Consider the following 17,561-nt stretch of genomic DNA (forward strand, 5'->3'; position numbering starts at 1 on the left):
AAAGCCTCCTCACGTCAGAGCACAGGGAAGTAGAAAAATCTGCAGCCTCAGACTGCGCCGGGGAATTTGGGCTGGCAGAGCAAAATATCAAAAACAGGAACCTGCCCACGTGATGGGGCCAACACCCTGCCCCGGCACCAAACCCCACGAGGCCCAACTCCCCCACATGCTGCGGATTGGGATCTGCGCCGAGGGCTCCAAACCGGGGCAGCAGGATCAGTGGCAAGGGGAAGAGCCAGGTGGGCACCCTGGCAAACTGAGGCTCTCGCCACTTGCCCCTCTGGGCTCGGTGCTTGGCTGTTCCCAGCCCGCTCTGGCGTGGCACAGGAAGCGTGCCCGGAGCATCTCCCAGTGGGAAAGGCCCCGGCACACGCGGGACCTTCGAGCAAGCGGGGAAGAGCCTGGAAGCTGCAGCAGGAATGTGCCCCAGGGAAGCCGTCAACACAGTCCCAAAGTGAAGCCACCACAGGGTGTGTGCTGCCAGACTGGTTCTCTGTGCCGCCCTCCAAGCCAGCCCCAGACCTTCCCGGCTGAGCTCATCCCAACAGCACCGAGCCCGGAGTTCCCCTCCCACTGGGATGCATCCCCTGCTGCTCAGGCCCCTGGGAGCAGGGAATGCCAGCCACCAGGGAATGCCAGCCACCAGGGAACCTCACCTTGTTCAGGAGCGTCAGTTTGATCTCCTTGTGCCCGCTGAAGCCGCCCTGCTGCGCCTGGGGGGCCGAGGGCTGCTGGCCCTGGGGCACCTGCTGGGATTTGCTTCCTGGGGTGGGCTTGGCTGATTTCAGGAGCTGAGCGGGCACATCCCGTTTCCTCTTCTCCTCTTTAGCACTGTCTTCTTTTTTTGACTTTCCTGTAGGGAGCACAGAGCACAAGTGGTGACTTGGGAACGATTCCTGTTGCCTGCTTGCCCTTTGGGCAAGAGGACGCTGCTCCAGGGATGGGAAAAGCCCACAGCAGTAACTCAGCACGTGGCTCCGAGGTTAAGGGACTCAGGAAACCAGAATTTCCACAGAGAGGAACACAAAAGACAAGGAACAAAAGGCTTTTGCCACCGACTCTGCTACGGTCTGGAACGAGCAGAGGAAGAGCAACGTGATACTGGAGTTGTCCAGATTTACGTCACCTTCCAAGGGTGAAGGAGAATGGGATGAGGGAGAGGCAGAACTGCCAGGCAGGAAAAGGGATGAGACAACCAGAGGCACAGGGATGGAAGGATGTGGACGTAAATTTGCTCCACAGCCTCACCGCACCTCTGGGCTCCTGTGTCGCCTCTGCTCAGTGATTTTCCCGGAGCCCGCAGTATTCCCAGGGAAGGATCTCTGCTCTTCCCTTCTTTTCCAAAGACTCCCTAGAGGAATAAAACCCCACCAAAGCAGGCAGCTGTACCTTTCTTCTGCTGGGCCGGGGTGGGGGAGCGGGAGCTGGCCGAGGACACGGGGCTGGCCAGGTCCGCGTACATGTCCTCGGAGTCGGCGCTGCGCACGGAGCTGCTGCTGGACGAGGCACTGGACACGGAGGAGACGCTGCTCACGCTCAGGGACCTGCGACCAACCAACAGGCAGGAAGGCAATGAGGCCTTTTTTCATTGCCAGGCATGGCTGGGTGTTGGGAAGATCAACAGGCAATGATCAGGAAGACACACAAAGGCTGTGCGTCCTGGGGTGCTGCTGGTAGGAAAAATCCCAAAGCTGTGGGATGCAGGCCTAGAAAGTAATGTTTATTTATAGCCAGGATTAGGGCAATGTGTAAACAGGTCACTGTTTGCCCAGGAAAACAAGGAGTGAAAGCAGGGAGTGCACTGGCACATCCAGGTCAGTGTTACAGCTCAGGGCAAAGGTTCCCTGGCAAGGTTTCTGCTGTTGGCACACATCGACTGTCACGACTGGCAACGACAGGGAGATGCCTTCAAGATGGGTATTTCCTACCAATGCCTATCCTGGGAAGTGTTCAAGCCAGGCTGGACAGGGTTGGAGCAACCTGGTCTAGTGGAAGGTGGCAGAGAGTTGGACTGGATGAGCTTTAAGCTCCCTTCCAAGCCAAACCATCCCACTCCATGAATATTCAGGAGCCTCTCCAGCCTGTTCCACACCCCGACCTGCTCTGCCAGCCAGGCCCAGGCTCCCTGGCTGGAAGCTGGATTGGGATGACTGAAGGAGCTGTGGCAGCTTCAGCACAGACCAACCCTCTGCAGCCTCTACCCCCTGGCACCACGATGGAGCTGAGTTCTGAGAGCTCTCATGGATTGCTCCAGTGGGGCCAGGATGAGCCAGAAACTCCTTCTCCAGGCTACCAGGATGGCCCAGCACACCTGGTGTGGGCACCCGGTGCATTTCCCACATTTCCCCCTTCCCACAGGAGCAGCACAGCAGCCCCAGGCTGCTCACACTTCCCATCCATGGCCTGGTGCTCTCTGAAGCTCTTGCATCACCCCTGGCTGAGCTGATGAATGTGACAAGCACGGAGTAAACAAGCCGGGATTTCCATAAAGTAACACGGACGCTGAACCTCGGAGCTCCACAGAGTTCACCGATGGGAATTTGCAGCTGCTCTGAGCCAAATCCTGCTCCATCCCCTGCTTTTACACCACAGGACTACTGTGACATCCGTGTGCCAGGGAAGTGCTGTGTTTCAAGGCTCTGCCTGTGAGGATTTGGGGAATCCTCTGGGTGAAGAGACGAAAGAAACCTGAAGGAATGACTTGAGAGTGGTTTGTTTCTCTTTGCTGGAAGGAGTTTGCTCTTTACACATCCCACAGACCAACAGGCTGGGAACTATTCACTTGGGGCTAAACACAAAGGAACTGGCCCTGCAACTCTGGCAGCAAAGGAAAAATATCATTAGCTGAGCCTTTTAGGGATTTTCTGACCTACCTCTCCTGACAGGCCAAGCATGTCCCCTAAGGACACACAGTAACCAGAGGTAGGAGAGGCTCAGGAGAGCCAAGCTCCATAGCCTGAAACTGTTCATTTGTAAATTAATTAGGATGTGGGATCACCCTGGCCAGAAGGAGCTGTTCTGGTCACCACTTGGGTTAAATGGGTGCTTGGACACACATGACAGGATTATTTCCTTGAATAAACCACAAGGGAAATATATCAGAGAATCATGGAATGGTTTAGGTTGGAGGAGACCTTAAAGGTCACCCAGTTCCAACCCTGACACCTTCCACTGCCCCAGGCTGCTCCAAGCCCCAGTGTCCAGCCTGGCCTTGGACTGGGATCCAGGGGCAGCCCCAGCTGCTCTGGGCACCCTCACAGGGCAGCATTTTTCCCAAACATCCCATCTAAATATCCCCTCCTTCAGTTTAAGGCCATTATATCTTGCTCTATCTCTCCATGCCCTCTTCAACACTGCATTCCCACCACAATTCAGGAGTTGGGATCCAGTCTTGTCCCACCTCCCAGGCACCCGCAGCTTCTGCTGCTGCAGCTACAGAGAGTTTTCCGTGCAAGAAACCAAACCAGTGAGCAACAGCCACAGTCTCTGCTGTCAAACAAAGGTCACGAAGGGTCAGGGCTGTACCTGGATTTCCTGGACCCAGAGGGAGAGTGGGAGACTGAGGCAGAGGATGATCTGGAATGAGATCTGGAGAGAGACCGGGACAAGGACCTGGATCGGGAGCTGGACCCGCTGTAGCTGCTGGCACTGCCACTGATGCTGCCACTGATGGTCCTCCTGCAGGACAGCAAACACCCCTCACAGAAAGGGAATTGGAATGGGAAAGAGAGAGAGGGAGGGGGGAAAAGCCCACGAGAAAGCAGAGATTTGCTCAGCACCCCCTGACTGATGCCCGGCCCTCCCTGAAGGGTGATCGGCCCCTTCCACCACTTCTCCCAGTTTATGTCCTGGGAATGATGTTCTGTGGTGGGCAGTATCGCTGTGGCCAGTGTGGGTCAGCTGCTGACCCTCCACCACATCAGATCTGTGTGGGACCAAACAGATCTCACACATTCCTTTTTCCTCACTGTGCCACCTCCACAACCAGCAGCTCTCAAAAATGTCTTTTTTTTTCCCCACTCCCACTCTGATTTTAACACATTTCCCATATTCCACCTATTCCATCCTCCCCCCAGCCTCCAGAGGCACGAGCCACTCATGGCAAGCCAGGAACATTTCCCCCAGCTCTCTTCCCCTTTTCTCCCTGCCCCAGGAGATGGATTTCTCCTTTAACGCGGGCACTCGGGACTCTGGGATTTGCTGGATCTTCCAGGAGAAAGAAACGCAGGATTTGCTGGATCTTGCAGGAGATCAAGCCTCACTCCACCCCCCAGCTCTCTCACCTCCTGGGTGGAGTCCTTGTCTGACGTTCCTTCCTCCTGGCTTCCCGATTATCCCCTGGCTTGGCTGGCTCCGGGGCTGCTGCCGTGACTTTCGTGAGCGGCTGAGGGACTGGGAGGGCAGTGAGTTTCTTCACAGATTTCTCCCTGGAAAAAGGACAATTTTCAGGGGTGTGATCCCAGGGGGTGGGCACAGACCACGGACATCCTCAGAAATGATGTGCCCAGGTTCGCTGTTGTTTAATATTCTAGAGATTATGGGATCCTGGAATGGTTTGAGCTGGAAGGGACCTTAAAGCTCATCCCACTCCACTCCATACCATGGGTAGGGACACTTGCCACTATCCCAGGTTGCTCCAAGCCTCGTCCAGCCTGGCCCTGATGTGATTCCTGTAGCTACAAACACTTGGCCGTTCCCCCAAAACACAAACACCATGGATTTCCCTACAGGGATTTGTTCCCCATATTCTCAATCAATTCATCTTTTCAGAGACAAATTACTACACAACAGCCAATTGTGGAGATATTTGACTTGTAAATTAACTCCTGAAGCAGACTGGGTGGAAATGTTGTTTCTTATCCATTTAATTCCATCATTTTTTATCCCAAACACTTACAGCTGCTTAAAATCTGCCAGTCAGGCCTCAGAATGAAATGCACACAGTTAATGCAAAAATTCTCTTTTTAACTCCAGAACCCAGATCAGGAGGGTGCAAAACGACCTGTGGGTGCAAGTATCCCTTGGATCTGTCCCTTGGCTTGTGTTCCCTGTGGAAAACTCTGTGGGAATCCCACTGTGTGATCCAACACTCACTGCATGAGATGGGAATGGCTCTGGCTCCTCAGTGCTGCCCAGTTCAGGGCTCAGAGCACTCCAGCCCTGCTCTGACAGCTGGACATTGCTCAACTCATGATCCTGGAATGGTTTGGGTTGGAAACACCTTGAAGAGCATATTCCACCCCCTGCCATGGGCAGGGACACCTTCCACTGTCCCAGGCTGCTCCCAGCCCCAGTGTCCAGCCTGGCCTTGGACACTGCCAGGGATCCAGGGGCAGCCCCAGCTGCTCTGGGCACCCTGTGCCAGGGCCTCACCACCCTCACAGGGAAGGATTTCTCCCCAATATCCCATCCATCCCTGCCCTCGGGCAGTGGGAAGCCATTCCCTGTGTCCTGTCCCCTCCAGGCCCTTGTCCACAGCCCCTCTCCAGCTCCCTTCAGGCCCTGGAACATCCCAGCACTGATTTCGCACCTATTAACTGGGGAGGAGGTGCTGTCTGCACACACACACTGTTAATTCCTCCTCCTTCTGTGCTCAGTATCTGCAGTTATCCCCTGCAGAACACAGGATTAAGCCCATGGCATGTCATCCAGTGCCAATAATCCCTGTGCTGGGGCAGGCTGCTGTGGCATCACCAGACCAGCACCGGGAGGGAGCACAGACATCGCTGCAGGGGCCTCAGAGGGCCGAGCCCCGAGTGGAGGGGAAAAAACCCCAAAAGGCAGCATAACAAGGGACAAGAAGTGTGGCAAAGGGGACTGTCCTAAATTCTGGAGAATTCAGGGGGATTCCCATGGTGTCATTTATTTGCAGGTCAGCTTAAAAGAGGTGACATCACTACGGTGTTGTGTCACCCTCCAACGTCCCCATAATTTGCCACCGTGGGGTTTGTGAAATAGCAATTTCAGGAATTCAGAAGAGCAGCAGGGCTGTCAGAATGAGCCAAACCCAGCTGCAGAGAGCTCCAGTCCTGTTTTCATCCGTCTCCAGTGTGAAAAGTTGATGAGGCTGAACCATTTCTTTATTCTAAGGCTGTGGATGAACCAAAGCCACAGCAGAGGAAGGAACTGGAACTTTCTTATAGCTCCTATTACGTATATTCAGATTATACAAATATATCTGCACACACTGAATGTTTCAGCAGTAAATCAGATGTGTTTAGACACTTGGATACAGTAATATTTAAGGATATTTGCAGAGCTTAACTTGGATTTAGTAAGTAAAAGTGTCATTATTTAATGAAATTTGCCAAGCTAAAAACTCTTCAATAATGGATGTATTCTGCATCTTTCATTTCTTTCTTAAATTCTCAACCAGGATTAGAATCCATGAATGGTTTGGATGGGAAGGGACCATAAAGATCCTGTTCCACTCCCTGCCATGGGACACCTTCCATAGCCCAGGCTGCTCCAAGCCCCATCCAACCAGGGATCCAGGGGCAGCCCCAGCTGCTCTGGGCACCCTGTGCCAGGGCCTCTCCCTGCTCACAGCCAAGAATTCCTTCCCAATATCCCATCTAACCCTGCATTCCTTCAGCTTAAGGCCCCTGAAGGTCAGAAGGGCTCGTCTGGACTCTGTTCAGAGGTATCCAGAGGAAGATGGATCCTTACCCTTTCCCAGGAGGTGGCAACAATTCCCCTTTAGCCTTCGCCAGTGGCTTGTGAGGAGATGGTGTTGGAGAAGGAGAGGGAGAAGATGAGAAGGACCTTGACCTGGAAAGGAAGGAGACATCACTGAGCTCAGGCTCTGGGATTGCAGGAGCTTTTCCTGGCTCTCAGGGAGTTCAGCCACCATTCCCTCCTCCCCAGGAACCTGTCCCGAGCTTATCCTGCTGTTATGTTTGGACTCTGTGCAACAAGACTTAACTTCTGCCATCAGACCAGCAGGAAGAGTAGAAAACAAAAGGAAAAAATAGGATCAGCTGGAAAAGAGGCACTCCAGTTATCCCACAGCAACACCTGAGGCTGTCTCCATCCTCTCTGAATTCAGTCCTTAGGGAGCATACACAGGAAAACAAGTAGGATTTTGACTTGCACGTTCATCACTTTATGTCCCGTTAACTCCCAGAGCAGCTCATCCTTTCACCAGCAGCAAAACCCCAAAAAACTTGGGGGAAGGACACAAAAAATACACCTAAACCTAATACTGATCTGTAATTCCTGGAACACGAGGAGAAGCACTAATGGTGCATGTCAAAGGCAACCATCAAGGGCAGGAGCTGTTTCCTGAGCCCCTGGCAGGCACAACACGTGCTGGGGTTGGGGTGATTCACCCCAGTGCCAAGACTGGAAGTGCCTCTGTTGCAGCCCAGTGCCTCAGCAGCCTGACTCCTGCATGACAGCTCTTCTGGGGAACAGCTGGGCAGAGGGCATTGCTCACCCCAGCGAGAGGCAGCCAAGGGTGTCACCCACGCTGGCACTGCCCTCACGGAGCAGAGCCTGGCATGGGCTGCATGGGGGAAGCTCATTCTGCTTCCCAGATGGAATCAGCTCCCAGCTGAGCTTTTCCCAGGAGAAAGCAGTCTCCCAAAGTGACAGCGTGTGTTTTTCCATCACCTGTGGGATCTGCTCTGGGTACCTGCATGGCTTCAGCTCTGAAGAGGTGCCTATCTAAGGAGCTAGTTCTCCCACTGTCTCCCAACTTTCCAGACTCGGGAAACTGTCTGCAGGGGCAAGGAAGCTGCAGAGGAATAAATAATAATCAGCATGGGACATTGGAGTGCTACTTTGAAGTGTCAGGACTATCACAAGACACAACTGCTTTAATAAAGAAATGGGATTTGCCTCCTGAAATCGAAAATTCCAGCGCCATGGAAAGGAGATGCTGCTGAACTCCTTCCAGCCAGAAAATGCAAATGATGGGAATGTTCATCTACCACAGGCACAGCAAAGAGCCCAGCCACAACAGCCCTGCACTCGTGGGTGGGAGCACCGGGGAGAGGAGGGGGTGGCTGACGGATCTCCTTCATCCAACAACCACAGCCTCCCTCACTCAGGGAAGTGCTTGGAGTGCTTTATTTCAATGGAGCAAAAAGGAGCTGTCAGGAAGCATTTGGAAACCATTCCACCATTGGTTCCCAGTCCCAGGAGCCACTACCTGGACCTGCTGCCTGAGAAAGAGCTGTGCCTGGAGGAGCGACTGGAGTAGGAGCTGTAGGAGGAGGATCTGGAGCGCGAGCGGGAGGAGCCGGACCCAGAGTAGGTGGATGAACGAGAAGAGGACCTGGAAGAGAAATATTAAAATTCAGAGCTTCTTGAAAAGCTCCCAAGGTCTTGTTTCCAAAGATGTTCTTCCCAAGTTCTGCTCCAAACCCCACGTGCCTTCTCCTCAGGGAGCTGTCAGGATTTGCAGCCTCTCCTCAGATCCCCTTTTTCTTCTAGGGAGGATCCTGTTGTTGCTACTCTCTTTGCACCCTTCAATAAGCCTCTCTCTCTTTAATTACTGATTTTCCATCCATTTTGGCAACTGCTTCCACATATTCCATGCCTTTTCACTGGACAAAACCCTGACAGATCACCTGACTGGGTGCAGTGATCCCAGCAGGAAAATCTGCTTCAGGAGGGCTCTGGCTTTTAGATGCCTATCTCCAGTTGAACATGTTCCTCATTCCTCCTGGATACTTCCCCCCCTCCTTCAGGAGCTTCAAGTTCAAGCATTTAGAGGAAATTGATCCAGTCTGTGCCTCGAGGCTCCCAGATTCAGGGAGTTTCTTTCTGAAAGGTGCTTTTTATCTTATTTTCCACCGTTGGTTTCCAAGCCCCATTCCAGCCCTCCAAGGCTCTGTCGAACCTCCACAATCCCAGTTCTCCCAGTAGCATCAACCTGCTCTTACTGGACTGAGCTCAACTCCTCCCTCCATCCATCCCAGGGTGACCAGGATCCAATTCTTACAGCTCCCAGTTCTTTCTGCTCCCATTAAGGTCAGTTTTCATCTAGGTGAGTTGCTATCACCCAGCCTGCATCCAGCTCTAATTCACTGGAAAAGTGGCTTTTCCAAGGATTTCCTTTTCCTAATCTCCAACAGGTCACAGCACAGCTCCCACAGCTCCCTGCCCCCTTTGGCTTCCATCTCACTGCGTGTCCATAGGTGTTCCTGAGCAGCAAAGTCTTTGCTTCCCCAAAAATAAAACCATGGAATGGTTTGGGTTTGAAGGGACCTCAAGGATCATCCAGTCCCACAGAGCAGGGACACCCTTCCAGTGTCCCAGCTTGCTCCAGCCTGGGATGGAGAATCCACAACCTCTCTGCACAACCTGTCCCAACACCTCAACACCATCCCTGGCCACGAAGGAGCCCCATCCCATTCCAGGACACGCTTCCAGGATGTGCCAGGCTCTCCCCTTCCCCTCACCTCGAGGAGCCAGAAGCGGACGCCGACGAGGCCGAGGTTTTCCGGCGCCTCCGTGCCCGGCTGGGGGACACGGACACGCCCAGTTTCTTTTTGGGAGACTTGGATCGGCGCCAGGGGTCCTTCCACTCGTCTGCCCGCTTGGATGGGGCACTGCCCAGCGCCGTGGCATCCTTGTCCTTCTTTGGTGGCTCGGGCTGGCGGCTGGAAAGCAAGGAAGAGGTCAGCAGCTGGGATTTTGGGGGGGTTATAAAGGATGATACACAAGGGACAAGGAAAAAATACTGGAAACGATAAATATATTGTAGTAAAATGTATGAATAGATCCACAGGGCCATGCAAAAATCCCAGAATTCATCCCTTAGATTAATACCTCTTAACCTCCCACGTGGGATTCCAGCACCACTTTGGGGGGAGGAAGTGTTAGAAGAACTCTCAGTTTGTGAAGCAGTGCTGAACCAGTGCTGCTCTGTAAACCAACAAAGCCACAATTCTGTGAGCTCCTGGCTGATTCCAGGCCCAGCTCCTGGCCTCCAAGGACTGCACACAAGCAAGAGGGAAGGGAATGGGAAACCTGGTGCTCCCTACACCTGTGCCCAGCTCAGAGCTGGAGCAAGCCCAGCCTGGTGCAGTGGAGAGGGGTCCCCACTGAGCCTGGATTCCACTCCCAGGACATCCTGTGGGGCTGTCACAGGCCAAGACACAGTGCCTTCCTTTCACCCTCCCAAAGGGGACAGCTCCCTCCTCACCTGGGCACAAAGCAGGCTGGTTCATCGCTGGGTCACCCTCTGGGTGTTTATAAACACCCCCAAACGTGCTGCTGTTGCTGGTATCCACGCAGAGGTGCCCAGCCAGGCCCCACTCTCCATCTCCTCCCTTCTCTGGTAACGGTCCTACTTTCATTTCCCCTTTTTTCGTTCCCCACCTTTCCCTTCTCCTCTCCAACCCTCTGAAAATAATTCAGGGCCAACTTTTCAGCAGCTGCACCACACACCTCCTTAACTAGTCCAGGATGAGTTTCTTGAGGCCGAGACTTTATTACCTCTCTTATCTCCGGGTGATTTAACTTGGAATTCTTCCTTGCCCTCACTCCAACCTGCACTCAACTCCTCGATTACCTGCTTCTGACCTTCTCCCTGGGGTTTCAGGCAGAGTTTGGGAGGGATTAAAGCTTTCTGAAGTCTCTTGCACTCACCAAATTAGCAGGACAATGATGCAGTTATTCCTTTCCTCAAACTAATGAGTTTCCTGGGAACCTGGGGAAGGAAAGGCCCCTTCCCCGCTGCGTTCAGCCAGTACCACCCCATTACTCACACCACTGAAGCAACCACTCCCCACACAACTTCCTCTGCCTTTTTGAGATAAAAAAGCCACCTCCAAGTTTTCTAATAATTCCAGGGACACTTCAACAAACCCCAGGATAATGAAAGCTCTTGGTTAGGAGCCTGTCCTGCCCTTTGAAGGCTTCACACCTCACTGAGAAGCCTCATCCCCTCCTTGTTGGCAGAGTTTCCTCTTCCTGAATCCAGGACTGGGATGTGCTGACCTAAAAATCCAGCATCTGACTCTTTCCTTATCTCTACTGATGTGAAAGCAATTTTACTCTTTGTCCCACAACTCCCTTGGAATATTCAGAGGAAAACCCCTCCTTTCACGTTCACCCCTCCGACAAATCTCACCCCAGCTCCAGGAGAGGAGAATTGGGTGCTTCCATCCAACACAGAAGCTCTGAGTGCCCGGGAAGGGGTCCCGGGCAGGGTTATGGCTCAGCTTTATCCCCCAGCAGCTCCATTCCATCCTGCCCCTTTCCCAGCACTGCTCCAACACACACTGTTTAACTCAGCACAGGCTACCTGCAGTGGATTGGTCAAGTTTTCCAAGTTACAGCCACAATTCCAGGAGTATTTCATCATGGAGGAACACCACGACTCGGAACAGGGGGCTGAGACACACTGGACCTATTCTTTATACCCTGACAACATTCAATAGTCCAAGCTGGGCTCAAGGGCTCCTACCAGCTGATGTTTACAAATCCATTTGGAATTGCCAATTTAACCTCTGGAATATCCTCAAATCAACCAAGTGCAGAGAAGGAAGAAAGGGAAGACTGGGAAAAGCCTCCACACCTTGCATGAAGCAGCAGGATAAAGAGCAAGGAAAGGAGGAGAGAAAACCATGTCAGGATGCTCATGGATAATGCCCAAATATCCTGCTCCAACATCCCTTCCCATGGGATCACAGTCTGCATGCTCTGGGAGAGGCAGGGGGAATATTCTGCTGGCACAGGTGGGCTGAGAGGCAGCTTTATCCAGGATAAAACCTCTGGAGAAGCTTCTCCTGCAGTGTCTGAGACGACAAATGTGGAAGCCAACAACTGTGGCTCAGGTGGGACAGCAGGGAAAGGTCCTTCCCCCAGAGGGTGCTGGCACTGCCCAGGCTCCCCAGGGAATGGGCACGGCCCCGAGGCCGCCAGAGCTCCAGAACAATGCTCAGGGTGGGATTTTGGGGTGTCCTGGGCAGGGCCAAGTATTGGGCTGATGATCCCTCTGTGTCCCTTCCAGCTCAGGATATTCCATGAATACATGAACTAACGAATGCCCTCGCGCCTCTCCAGGCTCAGCTCCCTCCTGAACCAGTTTTCAGAAAGAAAAGTCTCCTACAGGATTTATTCTCCCTTAAAACCAACTCAAGATTCACGTCCAGCAGCACATCCTGGGAGCTGGAACAACTCCAGCTGGACTGCAGAGCTTGGGCGCCAGCTGGGAGCAGGGATGACTCTGAAAGCAAATCTCATTTACTTGCACCTATTACCTGGTTTGATGCAATTCCCTCTGGATGAAGTCACTTTCTGGAGGAAAGGTTTTTCCCCAGGAAAACCACAACAGAAAGCCTCATTCTGGGGTGTGCTTGGCTTTTTGACTCAGCAGTAAATGCTGCAGATGAGGAAGATGCTGCTCCTGTCAGGACATTTTCAAAGCCTTTCCTCAGAGCTTCCAATGCGTGGCATCACCAAACAAACTCGTTCAACCTAAACCTGGGATCTGATGCTGCTGGACTCGTCTTCTCCAGTGGAATTCAGGAGGCAGAATGGAAAGTGAGCTGGAGGAGCTGCCAAGATCCTCAGCAGCTCCCTAGAGGAACATCCCAATCCCAGCCTGGACAAATCCCACAGCTGGGAGATGAGGAGGGGAGGACTTCTGGCTTTCACTCTTCCAGCCAGGTCATTTAGTGCTGGATCTGGTGCTTGGTGGAGCTCCCAGCTCCTTACTTCCATAAATTAAAAAATAAGAACTGTTTGCTGCTGGCTCAGTGAGTGCAACCTGCCCTCGGGAGGGGCTGAGCCACGGTGAAAAGGAGGGAAGGAAGGAAGAATTCCAGGGCTGGTGAGCCATGGGATCAGCTCAGGAGCTCATCCTCAGCTGCCCAGGCTGCTGGCAAACCTTGCACACTTCAGCACAGAGACTGCCAGAGAACTCTCGTGTTCATCCCAATCTTTTTCACCACATTCCTGTTTTTAGGAAACATTTGAAGTATTTCAGAATTAACTCCTAAGTCTATTCCACAAGGTTTAAAAAAAAAATAAATTAGAGGGAAGAAGAGACAAGACAAGAGTGACCAGAAGCACCTGAATTTCCAGCCTGATCCTCAAGGATCACTCGGGCAGCAGCTTCCAAAGGCAATTTTACCCTTAAAACAACTAAAAGCTGTCTCCCTCCAGAAGGAACGTGCTGATGCCCATTTGGCTGGAATCTAATGACAGCAATCAAGAGAAAAGTGAGGCTTTGGCAGGGAGAGGAGAAGCAGAGGCAGCTCCAGCTGGCAGCACCCCGGCGTGGGTCCACGCACGCGCCCAGCTCCCAAATAAACCCGGCTCCCAAAAAAACCCCGGCTGAAGCACGTCACCGAGTCCAACAAAACTTTGGAGAGAGGGGGAAAAAAAGGAGCTGCCCAACTCCAGTTCTCCTCATGTATTATGCAAATGCTGCCAAAGCATTTCTAATCTTGGAGGGCAAAATGAGCTTCCCGGGGAAAGCGCTTCCCGTGTCCTTCCCCCTCCCGTGGGACATGGCTCCCACAGGGAACCAAACCTTATCACCCCCGGGCAGCAGTGACGCCAGCCTGGCTCCGGGGCTGCTCTTCCAGCTCCGTTTTCTCCAGGAGGAAAGCCCAGGGATGACTGAACAGCCTTTGCGTTTCTCGCAGGAAAGCTGCGATTGCGTCAGCAGCGCCGGCGCCGCTTTTCCTGCAGCGGCAGTGGAATTTTCCAGAGGAAGTGGACTCGAGGAATGACTGGAGCCATGTGCCAAGGCAGTTGTGAAGGGACCTGGAATTGCTGCAAAATAAATTCCAGCAGAGTGCGAGCATGCAGGGATTTTTCCTGTCTTGGAGTAATGGAGAGGGACAACAGCTCTGGAAAGGCATCTGTGTGCGTCCAGGACAGGGAATGCTGGCCCTTGGAGCTGCTGCCCACTGATCTTGGTGAAACATCAGCAGGGAAAATGCTTTTCTCAAGCTGTTTCCATCTGAAGCTGAGTTATCAGTCAGCTTGGAAAAAAAAAAAAGGGAAAAAAAAAAAAGGAAGGATTTCTTCAAAGCCTGATGGGGAGAGGCTTGGAAATGAAAGAGTGGAGATACAATCTGAACCTCCAGGATGAAATCATCCCAGCAGGGAGATAAAGCTATCTGAGACAGCATCTCCCCTAAGGGCTGAGCATTTGAGGCCTGGAGAGCCTCCTCTCCATGAGCAGGAGGCAGCGATCCTGCCTGGAATGTGCCAGTGATCCTGCCCTGGAATTGCCTTGTTTCCCTAAAATCCAGGCTGGGGGATCTCCCAGTAATTCCATCTCTGAAATGCCAAAGAAAATCACATTCCTTGAGATCCACACCTGAGTCACTCAGTGCCCTTCATCTCGATCTGGGGTTACGAAACTCGTAAGGACCAGCAGAAACTGCACTCAGCAGGAATGTTTTGTGGAGAACTTGGGAAGTTTGGTTTGATTCACAGATTTCATTATCATGGAATCACAGAATGGTCTGGAGGAAGGGACATTAAAGCTCATCCAGTCCCTGCCATGGGACACCTTCCACTGTCCCAGGCTGCTCCAAGCCCCATCCAACCCAACCTTGGACACTTCCAGGGGCAGCCACAGCTGCTCTGGGCAACCTCCATCCTCAAAGGGAAGCATTCTTTCCCAATATCCCATCTAATCTGGCAGTGGGAAGCCATTCCCTGTGTCCTGTCCCTCCATCCCTTGTCCCCAGTCCCTTTCCAGCCCTCCTGGAGCTCCTTTAGGCACTTGAAGGGGCTCCAAGGTCTCCCTGGAGCCCTCCCTTCCCCAAGCTAAACACTCCCAGCTCTCCCAGTCTGGCTCCAGAGCAGAGCTGTTCTTATCACCAACTTCCCAAAAGAGCTGGGAGCAGAAATGAAAGCAAAGCTGTCTAAGCAGGTTCCATCGCTCTGGCTGGCAGCTGCACCACGAAAAACGGGGATGTAAACAAGTTGTTATCGTGTTTATCGCAGCAGAGCTTCCACGCAGGGCACTGGATTGGGATTCCAAAGAACCTTGGAGCAGCACGGGGTAAGCTCTGTATGTGAAAGGAAGGGAATTGCTCCTCTGAGCAGTCCTGGGACACCTGGAGTGTGCAGGAGCAGAGGTACAGCTCCAGCTGGAGCAGATAAAACCCATCTCAGCCTGGGAAACCCAACACTGGCTTCCCTTAATTCCCTGCACTCCGAGAAGCCTCCCAGGGAGGTGCAGACAGCTGGAGAGCAAACCCATGCTCCTGGATGGAGGCTCCTTTTCCCACTTTCACTAAATTTTCATGGATACAGGACTAAATCAGGGCATTCTACCAATGCCCAACTCCAAAACCAGGAAGAGCACATGGTTGTCTGCCCTGCCTGCTCTTCCTCCTGTGGCAGGACAAACGGGAACAAACGAAGGATTTCTTCTAGGAAATGACTGAGATTTCCACAGGGAAAACCAAGAGGAACCCAAACCCACCATCCTCCCACCCCATCTTTGTGCAGCAGGGTGAGATGCCATCACTAAGCCCCCCAAAAAGTGACTGACAGCTGCTTTCATTCAGAGCCTCTACACCCAAAAAATAGGGAACAAATCCAGCTGGCAGCACTGGGAGACCACCAGAAGCTCTCAGGAGAGAAACAACGACCCAGGAACACCTAAAATTAGAGATTCTTCCAAAAAAACCCAATTCAGTTGCTTTGTGGCACACACACCACCGTGAATCACTCCATTTGCATTCCCTATTTTTGCCACTCCTTTATCAAATCGAGCTCATTCCAACGCTTTCTGACTCGCAGGCCCTGGATAACCTGCACCCGCTGATTCCAGACCTGGGTTTTCCTGCTCATTAACGTGCTCAGAGATTAACAAAGTCAACTTGAACCGGCCTGAGAAAACAACCCAAGGGTGAGCACGGCCATGGGATCACGTAACCTTTTGTCCTGGGATCTGCAGCACCTCACACTCCAGGTGAGGCCTCGGGAGCAGCTGGGAAGAAGCTCAACGCTCCCTGTTGGAAAGGTTTTACGAGGATTTGTGATTTGCCCTTTCTGACTTTGCTGTCAGCTGTCTGAGTGCCCACTCACGGGGTTATTTTGGTTTTTAATGGCTGCCTAAGTGCTCTCCATTTATAGGTTTTAGTCCTGATGGAGGGAACTTCCTTCCAAAGAAAGTGTGGTGTGTGCGATAATGACAGCATGGTCCTCAGGACGCTGCTCCTTCCTGGCACCTTCAGAGCTGCTGTCACCTCCTGGGAACACCTCTGAGGACAACAGCCCCCTCCTTCTCCTCATCCTACCTGCCACTGCTGTTCCATGGAACTTGGGGTCTGTATCATGAGAATCCCAGAATCACTGAGGTCGGAAAAGAGCTCCAAGATCATCGAGTCCAACCTGGGACTGATCCCCACCTTGTGCCATGTCCAGTCCTTCCTTGGGACACCTCCAGGGATGGGGACTCCACCACCTCCCCGAGCACCCCATGCCAATGCCTAATCACTTTTTCCATGAAAAAATTCCTCCTGATGTCCAACCTGAGCCTCCCCCGGCACAGCTTGAAGCTCGTCTGGTCTGTGTGGGAAGAGGTTTAGCTCAGACATCAGGACAAATTCCAAGAACTGGAGATGACAACATCTCACTCCAAGGTTCATTTTGCCATGCTGCTCCTCACCAGAAACCTCCAGCATTCCCTGGAGATGAAATCCAGGTGGGAAAGAAACCAATGCCCATCTCATGGACCTTCTTCCTCCTTGCTTGGTCAACAATACCCAGCGCCACCCCAGCTGAGGGGGCAGCAAAATTGAGGTTCCTTCTCTCTCTGGTGGGTCCAACTCAGAATCATGGAATATCCTGAGTTGGAAGGGACCCACAGGGATCATCCAGTCCTTGTGTGGCCCTGCACAGACACCCCAACAACCCCACCCTGGGCATCCCTGGCAGCGCTGTCCAAATGCTCCTGGAGCTCTGGCAGCCTCGGGGCCGTGCCCATTCCCTGGGGAGCCTGGGCAGTGCCCAGCAGCCTCTGGGGGAACAACTTTTCCCTGATCTCCAACCTAACCCTGCCCTGGCCCAGCTCCAGCTGCTCCCTGGGTGCTGTCCCTGGTCACAGGGACATCAGGACCAGCGCTGCCCCTCAGGAATGAACTCCTGAATTTCCCTCAGTGCTTTGGGAATACAGCCACCAACAGGCCCCACGACGCTGGGTTGCTTCATGAGCTCCTGGAACAACCAGATTCCCTCAGCTGCCAGTGGGATCAAGGCCTGTGGCAACAGCAGAAAGGATTAAAGCAAATTATTCCAGCGTGCAGAGCCCTTGCTCCCAGCTAAGGGTCAGAACATCTTGCACTGCTCAAAGTTTCTTCAGAGACATATTTCATGTCACACTTCTTTATCCCTCAAAGGCTTTGCACAACAGGGAGCTCCAGCAGCAAGACAGAGAGAAAAAGAAGGAATTTTGCACTCAGCAAAAATCAGGCCCAGCCTGGGGCATCAGAACTCGTTCTGGAGATGGGAGCAGGAGGACAGACAGCCAAGTTATCCCTCTAATTGATCATAAAGTGTCCTGGCTTGTTTGAGTGTTTGACGCCTGAGGAGGGAGGAGGAGGAGGAGGAGGAGGAGGAGGGGGAGG

General features: G+C 52.8%; 1 protein-coding gene across 2 annotated transcripts in view; it reads right to left on the reverse strand.

The window, feature by feature from the left end:
* Positions 1–17,561, reverse strand: part of ZC3H18 (zinc finger CCCH-type containing 18) — a 42,859-nt gene that overhangs the window by 4,518 nt on the left and 20,780 nt on the right. For both annotated transcript variants that reach the window (XM_048316825.1, XM_048316824.1), the window contains 7 exons: positions 9,411–9,611; positions 8,156–8,281; positions 6,670–6,771; positions 4,284–4,427; positions 3,526–3,678; positions 1,390–1,544; positions 657–853 (listed from right to left, as the gene is read on the reverse strand). In XM_048316825.1, the coding sequence (XP_048172782.1) occupies positions 657–853; positions 1,390–1,544; positions 3,526–3,678; positions 4,284–4,427; positions 6,670–6,771; positions 8,156–8,281; positions 9,411–9,611 (1,078 nt within the window). The remainder of the gene's footprint in view (positions 1–656; positions 854–1,389; positions 1,545–3,525; positions 3,679–4,283; positions 4,428–6,669; positions 6,772–8,155; positions 8,282–9,410; positions 9,612–17,561) is intronic.

The sequence above is a fragment of the Corvus hawaiiensis genome, chromosome 12 (genome assembly GCF_020740725.1).
Source record: "Corvus hawaiiensis isolate bCorHaw1 chromosome 12, bCorHaw1.pri.cur, whole genome shotgun sequence".
NCBI classification, from domain to species: domain Eukaryota; kingdom Metazoa; phylum Chordata; class Aves; order Passeriformes; family Corvidae; genus Corvus; species Corvus hawaiiensis.